At 29.7% G+C, this 13,986-nt stretch overlaps 5 protein-coding genes across 8 annotated transcripts; 2 read left to right on the top strand and 3 right to left on the bottom strand.

Annotated features, from left to right (window-relative positions):
* Window positions 1–407: 407 nt before the first annotated feature.
* Window positions 408–1,631, bottom strand: LOC117232498 (pleckstrin homology domain-containing family J member 1-like). Its single transcript, XM_033491874.1, has 2 exons — window positions 1,138–1,631; window positions 408–984 (listed from the first exon to the last, which is right to left on the bottom strand). Exons 1-2 carry the CDS (start codon window positions 1,226–1,228, stop codon window positions 503–505), a joined length of 573 nt encoding a protein of 190 aa, XP_033347765.1. The 5' UTR covers window positions 1,229–1,631; the 3' UTR covers window positions 408–502.
* Window positions 1,632–1,884: 253 nt separating this feature from the next.
* LOC117232495 (probable E3 ubiquitin-protein ligase MGRN1) lies at window positions 1,885–4,684 on the top strand. 3 transcript variants are annotated; one of them, XM_033491870.1, is made up of 9 exons: window positions 1,885–2,178; window positions 2,351–2,469; window positions 2,559–2,824; window positions 2,900–3,041; window positions 3,123–3,326; window positions 3,395–3,637; window positions 3,824–3,984; window positions 4,076–4,346; window positions 4,450–4,684. In XM_033491870.1, exons 1-9 carry the CDS (start codon window positions 2,091–2,093, stop codon window positions 4,633–4,635), a joined length of 1,680 nt encoding a protein of 559 aa, XP_033347761.1. In that variant the 5' UTR covers window positions 1,885–2,090; the 3' UTR covers window positions 4,636–4,684. The 3 variants fall into 3 exon arrangements, with proteins under 3 accessions (XP_033347761.1, XP_033347762.1, XP_033347763.1); XM_033491871.1 differs by having other exon boundaries at window positions 1,887–2,178; window positions 4,459–4,684; XM_033491872.1 differs by having other exon boundaries at window positions 2,054–2,178; window positions 2,355–2,469.
* Window positions 4,685–5,367: 683 nt separating this feature from the next.
* LOC117232496 (60S ribosomal protein L10) lies at window positions 5,368–6,819 on the bottom strand. The gene is made up of 4 exons (XM_033491873.1): window positions 6,732–6,819; window positions 6,553–6,580; window positions 6,001–6,306; window positions 5,368–5,841 (listed from the first exon to the last, which is right to left on the bottom strand). Exons 2-4 carry the CDS (start codon window positions 6,573–6,575, stop codon window positions 5,511–5,513), a joined length of 660 nt encoding a protein of 219 aa, XP_033347764.1. The 5' UTR covers window positions 6,576–6,580; window positions 6,732–6,819; the 3' UTR covers window positions 5,368–5,510.
* A 90-nt stretch (window positions 6,820–6,909) lies between these two features.
* Window positions 6,910–7,942, top strand: LOC117232499 (mediator of RNA polymerase II transcription subunit 9). The gene is made up of 3 exons (XM_033491875.1): window positions 6,910–7,082; window positions 7,548–7,653; window positions 7,764–7,942. The coding sequence occupies exons 1-3, from the start codon at window positions 6,925–6,927 to the stop codon at window positions 7,902–7,904; spliced, it is 405 nt and encodes a 134-aa protein (XP_033347766.1). The 5' UTR covers window positions 6,910–6,924; the 3' UTR covers window positions 7,905–7,942.
* A 1,833-nt stretch (window positions 7,943–9,775) lies between these two features.
* Window positions 9,776–13,387, bottom strand: LOC117232524 (GTP-binding protein 1). Of its 2 annotated transcripts, none has more exons than XM_033491922.1 (11): window positions 13,205–13,387; window positions 12,367–12,754; window positions 12,185–12,296; window positions 11,917–12,097; window positions 11,655–11,833; window positions 11,402–11,554; window positions 11,077–11,326; window positions 10,852–10,996; window positions 10,451–10,769; window positions 10,089–10,366; window positions 9,776–10,012 (listed from the first exon to the last, which is right to left on the bottom strand). In XM_033491922.1, exons 2-11 carry the CDS (start codon window positions 12,466–12,468, stop codon window positions 9,827–9,829), a joined length of 1,905 nt encoding a protein of 634 aa, XP_033347813.1. In that variant the 5' UTR covers window positions 12,469–12,754; window positions 13,205–13,387; the 3' UTR covers window positions 9,776–9,826. The 2 variants fall into 2 exon arrangements, with proteins under 2 accessions (XP_033347813.1, XP_033347814.1); XM_033491923.1 differs by having other exon boundaries at window positions 9,827–10,012; window positions 13,292–13,387.
* Between the last annotated feature and the right edge of the window lie 599 nt (window positions 13,388–13,986).

Here is a 13,986-nt window from a genome sequence, read left to right as displayed (position 1 = left end):
GAAAAAATATGTGTATTCTAATATTATAAATATATATTAATAGTTATCAAAAGTTTATAATATAGGCACACATTATAAGAGTATTTGGTTTATAAATACTTGAAAAATCTATACACGAGATACAGAGTTTGAGCAATAATAAAATAATTGCTCATCACTCATTTATAATACAAATTCTTTAAAAGTTATATTCTCGTGAAACTTTTGTATATTATAATAGTCAAATTATTTTGGTACTTAAAATACTATGAAAGTTATTTTACATAAGCATGTATAAGATGTATTTTTACTAATAAATAATGAAGATTATATATGTGCACTAAATATATAATTTTGTTGATATTAATGAAAATATGTGGTAATAAAGAATTACTATTCACTTGCACTAGTGACTTTTTGCTCTTTAGTCATGAATTTAATTGCACTACTGAACTTTTATATATTTAAACAATCCTAAGATTTCAGAGAATAATGTAAAACAACTGTAATTGAATTAACTAATTTAAAATTCAATCAAATTCATTTCCTTTGTTACTGTATTTATCGCAGTTGATGTTACAACTGACGTAGTAAAAGAGCGTACATGAGATCGGAAAGTTGATGCAGGTTCCCATGCTTCATCCCTGATAATTCCTTGATTTCGTGGATACATAAGCAATGGATCTTTTCCTGTTTTTCTACATAGCTCTTCTTGAAGCACTATTAAACGAAATCTCCAATATTCGTAACTTGCTTGTTTAAGTGCATTGACCCATTGTTCTACTTGCGATTCTGAACGACCACTTAGGACATGTCTCTTTTCATATTCGTCTCTAAATGCTATGCTAAATGCGAATACACCTTCCGATGCAGCATCAAGGTTAATACTATAATTTTCCAAAATAATTACACCTGCTGGTTGCCTAGTGTCAATCTGTCCTAATTCGTTGATGTTAAAATAAAACAATAAATTGCATCTTAATTTAAACCACTTTTCTTTGAATCCTAAAATCCAAATGATATGAATATCAGAAAATAGGTATGAAAAAAATAAATATTTGTAAGGGAATTTATAGGTTATAGGTAATTGAAGCTAGTAAGTTGATGAGTATGATATTCTCTCAAATAAATGTAAACAACTCTTAACTAAAGACTAACCTGATTTATGTGCTCGTTTATGATTTAAACGGCCTTCAATATCAGCGGGGCCATTACTTGCCTCGGCAAGTTCCTTTTCGTTGAATTTCATGATGGTAAAAAGTTATTTACACTTTATACATTCGTGTATTACATAAATACTATCGCATAGTTATAATACGTATATAATTCATATTTCTTTGTTTTGCTATTGTTCTAACTTCTTGCATTCATTAAAAAATTTGGCTATGTTTCTCAAAATTTAATGCCAAACTACCAATATTGCACAAAACCGTGGTATTATATTCCATTATTCGTTTATCCTTTGCTGATTCTAATATGTTTTCTTGATTTCAATTACATAAATTGTATCAAACGTTTATTACAAATATTAAAGGGCTATTAGAATCCATGTTGTATACCGACGTAACATGAATGCTTATTCGTTATTAAACGTCAACTATAAAGTTTGCAGATTACACTACATACATATCACAAGTTTGAAATAGCGCGTTGATCTTAACAGTCTGAGAAACATACACATAGATCTGTCGTGTTTCTTTTTCTTTTTTCTTTTTTCTCAAATTGTTTTAGCTTGGTTTTCATTCGTAAATAAAAAATATAAATTTTTTCGCACAAATGTGTATTAACACTTCCTCTAATAAATGTACTACCTAAAACATAAAATTCAGATAAATAAGTAAACTGACAAATTTGGCAAACCTGAAAGATATATATAATACATTTCATACCTTTTACATACACATCTATGTATAAAGGAGTGTGTTAACGGCACACATCATTTGTCAAATTTATAATCGTTTTTAGAAACTTATTTACATTCTTACAGATGTGACTTATGTTAATTACCTGTAATACGTATTTATTTCTAAAACATCATATGCTTAATTCTATCGAGATAAAGTTTGCCTTATAGCACAACAGTTTATAATTATTTTTAATATAATTAAGCAATGGGTTCGTTAACAAGTCGACAAAACGCTGGTGTAGAAGAAGTTGATATTGTTTCAAATCATGCATACAAATATCCTCCTCGTTCGGGTTTGTTTATGTTATTTTGAGAATATTTTTATATTATCATCATCATATAGCCATAAGCAAGATATTAAAATATATGAATTAAATTATTCTTATTTTAATAAATTACATATTAAAATACATATCATGTATTAGAAAATGTTTTGTATTTTATTTAATAAATTTTATTCATTAGGAAGTTATTTTGGTAGTCATTTCATAATGGGTGGTGAACGGTTTGATACACCTCAACCAGAAGCCTACCTTTTTGGAGAAAATGCTGATTTGAATTTTTTAGGAAGTCGCCCAACACCTGTAAGATATGATATTATTACAGTATTATACAATGTATACATACAGTTCTCAAAAAATTATTTTTAACACTTCACTTAATTTTACCTTAGTTTCCATATCCTCCACCACAAGCTAATGATCCTACTAAAACGTTGAAAAGCTTAGTAAATATAAGAAGAGAATCATTAAGATTGGTTCGTAATGTTGATCAAACTTCCACTTCACCTCAGTGTCATAGTGTTAAACATTATGGAGATGGTGATATAGACAAGAAATCAAATCGCTATAATATTGAATTTACATTTGATTGCGATGTAAGATGTGCAATCACAATATATTATTTTTGCACCGAAGAAATAACAACAAAAGGAGCCACGTATGTAATAAATTTTACGTACAAATTTTACATATTATGCGCAGTGTTATATATAATGAAAAGTATTATTTGTAGATACATACCAAGGGATCCATCTATGAATTCTGAGACATATTATTATAAGAAAGGTGCCAATCAGTTATTCTCTCAAACGTCACATATGTTTGATCCAACTGCCTACAGCAAGGAAGATTTATTGTACAATGCTGACAGGGAAGTATGTACGTTTGAAGTATCTATATATTATATTTATAAAACTTTGAAATTATTTTTTGTTCATCATTATAATTACTTATAGATAATTCCAATAGCAATCCATTGTGTAGCAGAAGAAGGCTCAGACGAACCAAAACAATCTCATACAACTATAGCAGTTGTTGAAAAACATTCGGATGGAACATACGTATTAAAAGCTCTTAAACAAAAGCTTTATGTTGATGGCCTTTGTTACTTGCTTCAAGAAATATATGGAATTGAAAATAAAAACGCCGAAAATGCAAAGGTATAAAATAATAATATATACCCAGAATTTCTTATTTTATATTCGTTTCACGTCAATTTATTTTTCAGCAACAAGGTAGTGATGAAGATACAGATGATAATGGATCAGAATGTGTTATTTGTATGTGTGACGTGCGAGATACTTTAATATTACCGTGTAGGCATCTATGCCTATGCAATAGCTGTGCAGATTCTCTTCGATATCAAGCGAACAATTGTCCAATATGTCGGGCCCCTTTCAGAGCTCTCCTTCAAATTAAAGCTCTACAGAAAGCAACTGGAGCAATTATATCAAATCCACCATTACCAGAGGTCAATATTTATTTATTCATACAAGTAATTATCAAAATACGTGTCAGTGTTATGTGCACATATGTTTAGATATATGTTTATCATCTTTATATCTTACTCTATTTCGGTACAGTTTGTTGTAAAATTTAATTGAAAACAATAAACTGCCTTTTTATCTGATAAAAGAAATGTTAAATCCTTTTTCAGGGAAGTTGTGAAAATATACCAGCTGGATACGAAGCTGTATCGTTAATAGAAGCTTTGAATGGTCCATATATTCCAAGAACTGCTGTTCTTGCGCCAGAATCTCCAGACACTCCTGATACAGATACAGCCAGTGCGATTCAAGCAGCTGAAGCATTAAATAGGTAAAATATTATATTACTTGAATTTTTAAATTTACGTTTAGTTTATGTTAGTATAATCGATTTAAATTGTAATTCACATGCTATTTAAAAGATCTATAGAACGTACACCTGTATCGAAACATGTATCTTCAAAAGATGGAGATGTATCTGCAAGAACAAGTGGTACTACATGCCCTACCCCGGAATTTCGAATGTCTGTCTTGTTAGCCAGAGATGAACATTCAGGATCACAGAAAGATTTACATAGCCGATCTCCAGCAATGAGGATGAAAAACTCCGGGCATTTACGGGAAAAGGCAGTATTACGATCACGAGATACCCTTAGACTTGTTAATGAAAAACAACCAGTTTCTCTTTACGAGGTAATCTCCTGATGTCCAATTTCCAATATTTTTTCGTTACTTAGCACTTTTAACAAAATATTGAAAATATGCAGATTTTTACTACGTCGTCCAAATAAATTAGTATTTACAGGGGCAAGGACAAGATGAAGACAGCGAGGCAGAGAAATTATCTCCATTATTAGATGCAGCAACTAGTACAGAGGCACTTGATACTCATAGTCGCGGAATATGTGATATAGATATTGATGACGAGATTCAAAACACGGAAAATGAAAATGACGCGGATATTACATGTCATTCACATTGAAATAAATATCATCAGATGATATCTAATTATGTCTTCTAAAGAGAAAAAAATAAAATGTATTTAATTAAGTTTTACAATGTAAGAATGCACATATTTCCTTAAAATTCTGATTGTAAATTGTAAATATGACATTATAAATTATAAATTAAAATTGTTTACGTTTGTAATTATTGGTTAGAAATCTAGCATGAAAACTTATTATTTAAAAGTTGCACGTAACCATATCATTTCTTGACAAAAGTTTGGTTAAACTTCGTTTCTGGACGTCATTCCTTCTTTCTAACATTTTTCGCATCGTCTGATACTCGATGAATAAAGACGAAATATGATAGCTTTTAGCCTAGCAGCCCATTGGTTCAAAAGTTATTTTGAATTAATAATTAATAAAGCTAATATTTGAAATAGCTATATTTAAGTAAATGAAATACTAAATAGACGTATAAAATTTAACTTTAAGAAGCTAATAAATAAATAACAATCAGAGTCAGTCAGTGTAATATGAATATGTAGCGGCACACGAGTTAGAGGACAATTCAAATCATGTTGTTTTGCCTCGGAGTATCAATATCGTTATCAAACACGTAATGTAATAATAAATAAACTCCCGGCAAAACAATGTCGCCGCTAGATGCATCCGTCGAACAAAGGCGAATTTGAACTTTTCGACCCTCCCCCGACCAGTACAAATAAACGGACGCGATCGCAAGCGAGTTAGTCATATCGAGCAGTATCTACGAGTATAGCCAGTTCTCTTTATTGTAACTATCAATCCTCTACAAATACCATAATTATATTACAAAAATTACGAGATTAATAACACATGTACTTGTTTTCAATCTGTTTAATGAAATCAAAATTTCAAAAAATTGTTTCGGTTAAGCAGCAGCAAGAACTTTTCTAAATTTTTTCCATTCTTCAAGAGGCCCATGTTCTGGCAAATATTTCACATTGCATCCATCTGGAGCTAATCGGCCGGCTGCTTTCAGTTCTTCATATTCAGCGCGGTCATATTTCGTAAAGCCCCATTTCTTTGAAACATAAATTTTTTGTCGACCCGGGAATTTGAATTTGGCACGTCGCAATGCCTCAACTACAGCAGCCTTATGACGATCAGATGAACGTACACTCATAATTGGCTGTCCAATGTGTACCCTGGCTACAGTACCTTGTGGTTTACCAAAGGCACCTCGCATTCCTGTTTGGAGCCTTGAAAAGTATAAAACAGAATATTTATTCAAACATACTATATTATTAATATAATATACTAACGAACAATATATAGAAAATTTAAGTTGTAACTTGCTAAGCATAAATCTAAATTATAATATTAGTTGTTTGATAAAATACAACGGATTGCTTATATACCTATCAGCTCCAGCACATGATAACATTTTATTAATCCGGATAACATGGAATGGGTGGAGTCTCATACGGATATGAAACTGGTCTTTTCCAGCGTTTTTCACCATGTACTTATTTGCACAAATACGTCCAGCTTCAAGGGCCTCGGAACTAAGCTGTTCATATTCATCTGATACCAAGTGCACACATAATGGAAAATCTTCCACAGAGGCTTTCTTTTTTCCAAGATCAAAGATACGAATCTTTGGATCAGGCACACCTCTACAGAACCTTGATTTGGGATATGGTTTGTTTTTGCAATATCGGTAACTACAAAGAAAAATATAGGTATAATTCGTATAAAAAGTGTTTACAAGCATTAACATTATAAATATAACGTAGAATTTACCAATAGAAATGCAAGAACACACATAACCTCCTTCTACACCATCACAAGAGGTTATTATAAGCTTCATAACTTACAACTTTATACAATATATATAAGTATAAGAGGCGATAATATTTGCATATTTAACTTAAGCATTAATAAAGGAAATAAATACATATAATACGTACCATCTGGCTGGTCGGCGTCCCATACTGGCTATCAATAATAAACAAAAATATTTGTTAAATACAAAAATAATACTTGTATAAGCTTGTTTAATAATTTTAAATGATACAAAATGAGAGAATGAAGGATATACGTTTGGATACTTCAAGATTAAGATAGATTAGTATCAAATATATATTACCTTGCGGGCCTTGTAGATGCTGAACGAGAAAGAAGTGAACAGGAAGAACCAAACTGAACTTGGTTCCAAGTGAACCTCGTGAAAATTGGTTACAACTTAAAAGTTACTATTTAAGGCCGACACCCACTTAACGATAGGGTTTTTGCAAAAGATTGTGATCGAAGCCATATGAACGCGGCTGTGTTGTCATAGAATGTACACAAAATGTTATAATTATAATGCATTACTTATGCTTGATCAAAATGTTATAATGGAATCGGAATTATCGGAGGAAGGTGCTTTACGCTCACAATTTACAGTGGATGATTTGGATATTGAAATATTGCCACTTATATATGAAATAATTCGGAGGTTCGTATATTTTAATAACTTCATAGTTAAGATAATGATACTCATCAATTGACTTTCCTTCAAAATAAAAATTTTAACCTTTATCGTTTTATTTACTCAATGTTATTCTTTTTTCTTTTTAGACACACTGTATACATTTTAAATCCTGAGATTATCTTTTGAGACAATACTTTGTTTATATTTATAAATAATATAAAAATTATACATGTACAAAAATATTTTTTAATCTGTTATGGTGTGAATGATAACAATAAAATAGAGAGATCATTTCATCAGTATATTAAAACATTGATGTACTACCAAGTTTATGTGTTGTAGTTATATAGAAATTATATACAATACGTATATGTATTAAAATCCTTTTAAAATAAACATATTTCAAATAAAATCTGTTAACATAGATATAGAGTATAAAAATTTTATTTCACAATGTTTATGTTACGTGTATATTTAATTTATTTTTAGCGTTGAGAAAGATCCACATGACACTACACAGAAAGCTAAAGAGTCACAAGATACAAGTCATAAAATATTAGAGCTTCAGAAGAAATTAGATTCTGCAAGGGCACAGGTAAAATACTATGAAAATTTCTTTTACTTTCAGGGTAAAAATAATTTTTTTTTATATAAATACTTAGACCGTATGCTGTATTTACAATGCATAGTTTTCATATTTTATAGATCAGAAGATTGCCAGGAATAGAATACAGTAAAGAAGAACAGTTGCAAAAACTTGAAACTCTACGTAAACAACTTAGGCTTAAAAGAGAGCTTTTATTGAAATATCGTAACATGTGTACATTTGAAGTTCCAAAAGTATAAATAATTTTGTTTATTTAAGTAAAAGCAATTTATATCAGCATGGGCTTCTTGCGCATGTTATTTACATATTTGATGCGTAATGAAAAATTAATCGAGAAATTAGCAAATACAAAACCAATTAGGGAGTCTGCACGATTTGTAGCGTATTTAATACTTCGGAGTAGAACACATGGTAATCATTTACCTTTTGATCGTGAAAAATTTGCCAAGCAATTAAAACTGTTTACAAATACATTTAGACAAAAGTTGCAAGGAGGTAAAGATGAAATGAAGAAAAATCCACCAAAGTAGTCCTTGTATATATTTAAGGTATAGTGACAACAAAAATCAGAAGACAAAGAAAGTTTTATTAGACTTTGTAAAAATGATATAGCTATAGTTTATTATTCTAGACTTGATTTAGTTAGAAAAAATTACACTTGTAACAATGGCCGTATAAAAAGGTAATAAAAAATATGAACATTTAATTTTTTACATTTATTATTCCATTTAGTATAAAAACAAATTCGAATCTTACTTCTATATTTCTGTTATTTTTTTTCATAGTACAATGAATGAAAATGGAAATAATATGTACATATATCATGTTTCATGAGAACTTTTACTAGTACATCTACAATATGATTTGTATTAGTTAATAATAACTAATTAATAATTTAGTAAATTATACATCTTATATTTTTCCTCCGTTTCCTTTCTATCCATTTTGTTATTATTAAATGTGATATTGTTAATATTTCTTTTATCATCTTAAACTCCCTTTCATATTACTAATTCATATATTCTCCATATATTCTCATTCAATATTTTTATTTTTTAACCAACACTTGTTCTGTCATTAGCTTACATTTTCTTTCTGTTGAAAAGATCTTTCTTGGATGTGCTACAGTGTATTTAATATAAAAATTTTACACAATATAATTTCATATGCTGCATATCTAATGTTATTTTATATTTTTTCTGTAAGAATCTTCTTCTTTTCACACGCATAAAAATGAATTTTATATTACAACTACAGCAAATATATTACAATAGATAAATATTTCTAATACATCATTTATAAGAGTACGATGCTATATTCGAAAAATTAATAATTTTTTCGAAATTTTATCATAATAAGCACAAATATTATCATATCACGAGGAAAGAACATCTGAATATACTTTTGATAAAATTTCAAAAAGGCATTAACAGTTACGATATAGGTGCTCGATAGTAGTAAAAGAAACAGATATATATATATATATATATATAGATTATATTTACTTAATACTATTTTAAGATACACTTGTGTTTATAAAAATAAAACACTTTATGAATAACAACGTATATTTTGTCATTTTATCGTTCTAAAAACGACATTTCTATATTTTTGATAATTTAATCAAAATGTGAAAGACGATTTGTACTCTAATAGGGTTGAGAGCACGATGTGCGTTATATGAAACAGTTCAGGGGTTACTTTTATACTTCAAGGTCAAAAATCACGATCCTTAAGGATACAAGTAACCCCAGACTACATAAAATTGTCATTATTATACGTTATAATTTTATATATGTTTTAATATAAATAACTACTAAAATAATATATGTTTATATATAAAATAATATGTTTTATATATAAACAGTATACTCTCTTTACAGTTCTCGAAAATTAACTAAAAAATATCTGTAAATTTCGTTTGAATTTACATTATTAAAAAAACAACGATCTCTTATGAATAAAAAGATGTTTGTTATTAATTTTCGAAAGTTGCAAAATAAGCTCTATATATAGGATGTGTATGTACATGTACACACACACACACACACACACACACACACACACACACACACACACACACACACACACACACACACACACACACACACACACACACACACACACACACATGTTTAAGTGCTTTGTACATAGACACAGTTCACAGTTTCGTAGGAGGATTTTGTTCTGACAGTGGTTGAATAATACTATTTACAGTATTATGAGATCGTCCTCCTTTTCGTCCTCTACCTTTTTTATTTTGTCGTTTATTAGATTTTTGAAGCAAATTTTCTTGCTTTGATGTCTGTCCTTCTAATGAAGAATTTGTTTCGGTTGCATCTAATGGCTAATGGACAAATAATAATTTAACATTACCCAAAATTCTGATATTTCCGCACGAGAAAAATATCTTTATTACATACTTGTATCGTAGATGATGAGCTCTGTCGATTTTGAGATGTTTTATTTGGTTTATTGGCTCTACATGTTTGTATGACTGTGGTACTAGAATATGGAATAAGTTTCACTACATTGCCCACTGCTTTAGTACGCCCTTCTCTAAATACTATTCTTTGTCCTGGTTTGATATATTCGGGATGCTTTATAAATCTAAAACGTACTAAAGCTTTGTCTCCTGTTCTTAAACAATCTTGCGACATAGAAATTATGGACGCTGTCTGCCTTATGCTTCCACAATGTACTGAAAATGATTTTAAATAATTTTAAGCATAAAAACACAATGAATTTGAATAATTAAAAGGTTCAGATAGAAAAAGAGAATTACCCATTGCTTGGTAACAAGAACTTATTGTTGTAGGATGATGTAGTACAAGAATTTCCCCCTCAAATTCCCAAGAAGCCTGAGGATTTAATGCTTGTGCAACCATTACCATACCTTTTCTAATTTGTGATCTTTTAATTTTTTTCAATGCAAAACTAGCAGTTTGACCACCTCTCACTTCACGAACAGGCATTCTCTTCCTGTGTATACTTTTTACTGCGATTGGAATAAAACGACCTAAAGGATCAGGTCCTAATAATAGAGTGTCGTTTAGCTTAATGACACCTTTCAATGTTGTGCCAGAAACTACGGTACCAACTCCCTGGAAGGGTACAGGAGTATAAAATGAAGAAAATTTTTCGTTCTACAGCTAAGACTTCTAATATATGTTATAAAATACTAACTGGCACTGAGTATGTATCATCTATTTGGAATTCCGCTGGTTCATCTTCATGACTAATCATTCTTGCAGTTAATAAATTTAGAAACATCTTGAGAAGATTCAAATTTTCTCCTGTTACGTTCGATACTTGAAAAATAGGACATAATCTGTATAAATATATTAATAAATGAAATATTTGTATATTCATAGAAGGATAATATAATATTGTACAAAAATAAAAGCTGACCGTTCTGATACAAAATTAGTAGCGCTAACGACAACATCATCAGGCGTTTTTACCGTAACGGGTACTTTCCTACAACCCGGGGACTTTAAGATCCTTATTAACAGCCTTAAATTTTCTTGTAATATATTTGGTGGACACATGTCAATTTTCGTAACTACAACAAATACTGGAACCGACAGAGCTAAAGCTAAACCTAGATGTTCCTTTGTCATTCCAACAATACCAGCATTTGCTCCAACCATTAACATACCTAAATATTAAACGTTTATGCATTAAGATACACGTACATAGATATTTTTTAAATAACATTATCAAAAGGTTTTACCAAAGTCAGGGGCATGTCCTGTCATTCCAAAAACAGTTGTTTTTAAATATCTTTCATGTCCAGCAAGATCAATGAATGTAATAACTTTAGACGACTTCTCGCATATTTTAACCCAATCCAGGGATCCATGCTCTGGTTTATTTACTACATTACCTAGATGCAAGATATGTGTTTATCATACATACATATATTACAATATACATAATATAAAGATATAACATTTAACACTTGGCACATCAATCTTCTTTCATACCAACGCTATCAAATCCGAGAATGTCGTTTCCAACGGAACTAGTACGTCCTGTTTCGGCTTCGTGTTTATGTCGAAATAATTTTTGACGCGCTAAGCCTCGACCATTATCGAGCTCTCCGTGTGTCAATACACCCAAAAGTGTTGATTTTCCAGCATCAACATTGCCAACAACAGCCACTCTTTAATTAAAATCTGTTAAACTAAGTTTCTCTAACAGCATTACATTTATTTTATCCTTATGTACATTATTTAAAATATAAACCTGATCTCTAGGAAATCCTGCCTATCTAACCGTCTCCGCACCAGATATTGTCCTATAAGACCTTGATCTACTTTACTTTGACGCAGAAGTACACAGTCTGCTTCTAATGTTGCAGCAAGAGACTGTAACGTAGCAACGGATGCTTCGTATTCATCTTCTTTTAAACCATCTTCTGAACCATCTAGGATAAGATAAATTATAAATATTTTTTTAAATATAAACGTTTAAGAGTTATAAATATAAACTTCGAAAAAGTTATTATACAAACCTTCGCCGATACCAATATCAAAAATTGTTTCACTGCCACCATCTTGAACTCTCTCTCTTAAGCGTCTAAGTAACAATTCGTATTGATCCTCCGATGGACTAACTAAAACATTCTGAAATCAATTGTAATTCATTATTATCATAAAATTATATGTTATTGAAATAAAGTATCATGGAACCTACCTTTCCTCTAATGCTAGAGTAATCTACATTTGTAGTAGATACATGATCATTCTCATGTAATTGTTTTATGTTTGGTATTATGATAGACCCATTCCCTGCCATGTTATGCTTTTATATCGTATATTTTTATAGCGTGATAAATTGTGTTGATTTATATATAATCATTCAGATAGAAATTTAAATTGTCTACTGACACGTTGCTATAATAAACATCTTCCAATATTTAAATCCAAATCTTATTCTATAGATTCTTGGTATTAGTACATACATACTAACTAATTGTCTCTTTGTCTCTGGGATTTTAATATTGATTTAACATTAATATTAATTAAATAACTAGGTATGCAAGGTTTGTATAAATATCTTATACATATCATTTGTTCCTCAGCTGTAATATAAAGAACAAGATATTCTCATATTAAACTTTAAATATAAAATTCGATAAAATATATACATGTATATATTTTTAATTCAGGCATATAAACAGAACTACATATATTAAACACATTAAGATTAATTTATATTTTTGACAATTAGTACGCATAGGTATATACGTACAGTGTGTATCCATAACAATAAGCTGAATATATACATTGAGTGGTGAGATTTAAATAATACTAAAAAATAAGATCTTGATCATTTCTGTTACAGGAATCTATATTTCAATTTATTACAGACGAATATCTTGATCGACTTTTTATATGAATAAGGATTTGTTTATCTTCGAAGAAATTTACTCCTAACATACTGCTAAGTTACCGTACGTGCAATTGTACCGAATGTGAAACAATATAAAAGCTACCAGTCAGTTTACATAAGAGTAATCATATCTTTTTACCTGTTACAATATGTTCATATTATGTATTATTTCTTCGCGTAATCACAAACCAAACGTTAACATGACTTAAAACATCGATGTGCTTACGAAAAAGTTGTCAACGATTGCGCGATCCGATCATTCCGTCCAAGATGATCTAAAATCTAAAGCAATTATTGCGTATGCTGTGTGCTAGGTAGATTGTGAAACATCGACAATACTTATCGATGGTTAAGGTGATACGATACTCTCGATGCTCCTATCGTGATCGATTCTGTTACTTGTGCGATTTCTAATTCGTAATATTCCAATTTTCAAATCGAAACATGTATAAACAATCTAGAACATGTATGTCATAAAATATGATAAATAGAATACAGAGTTTTGTACATTTTTATGTTTTCACGAACATAACTAAAAAGATAGAACCTACAAATAGAAATTTATTTCATCTATTAATATATATATATATATATATATTTACATGTTGTATGCATTTTTGCACCTTTAAATTTCCCATAGATGCATAAAAATTCACAGTCTAATGATGAAAATCTTTATTGTTAACCATGCGCATTTAAGTTAACAATAAATACGATGTTACACAAGATTTATGAAATATTTTTTATTTTAAGATATGAAAATGTATACGCACGATTCAAGGAAATATGGCTATATATATATATATATATATATATATATATATATATCCATAAGAAACTACAACATTCCTACAAAACTCTTGAATTATGTTCGACATATTAATTCCTTCATATGATTGTAATATGTAGATACACATATAA

The sequence above is a fragment of the Bombus vosnesenskii genome, unplaced genomic scaffold, assembly GCF_011952255.1.
Source record: "Bombus vosnesenskii isolate JDL3184/JDL3185 unplaced genomic scaffold, Bvos_JDL3184-5_v1.1 scf7180000013289, whole genome shotgun sequence".
In the NCBI taxonomy this organism is placed as follows: domain Eukaryota; kingdom Metazoa; phylum Arthropoda; class Insecta; order Hymenoptera; family Apidae; genus Bombus; species Bombus vosnesenskii.
Note: the sequence above shows the minus strand (reverse complement) of the source record. Positions and strands in the feature narration are given on the sequence as shown.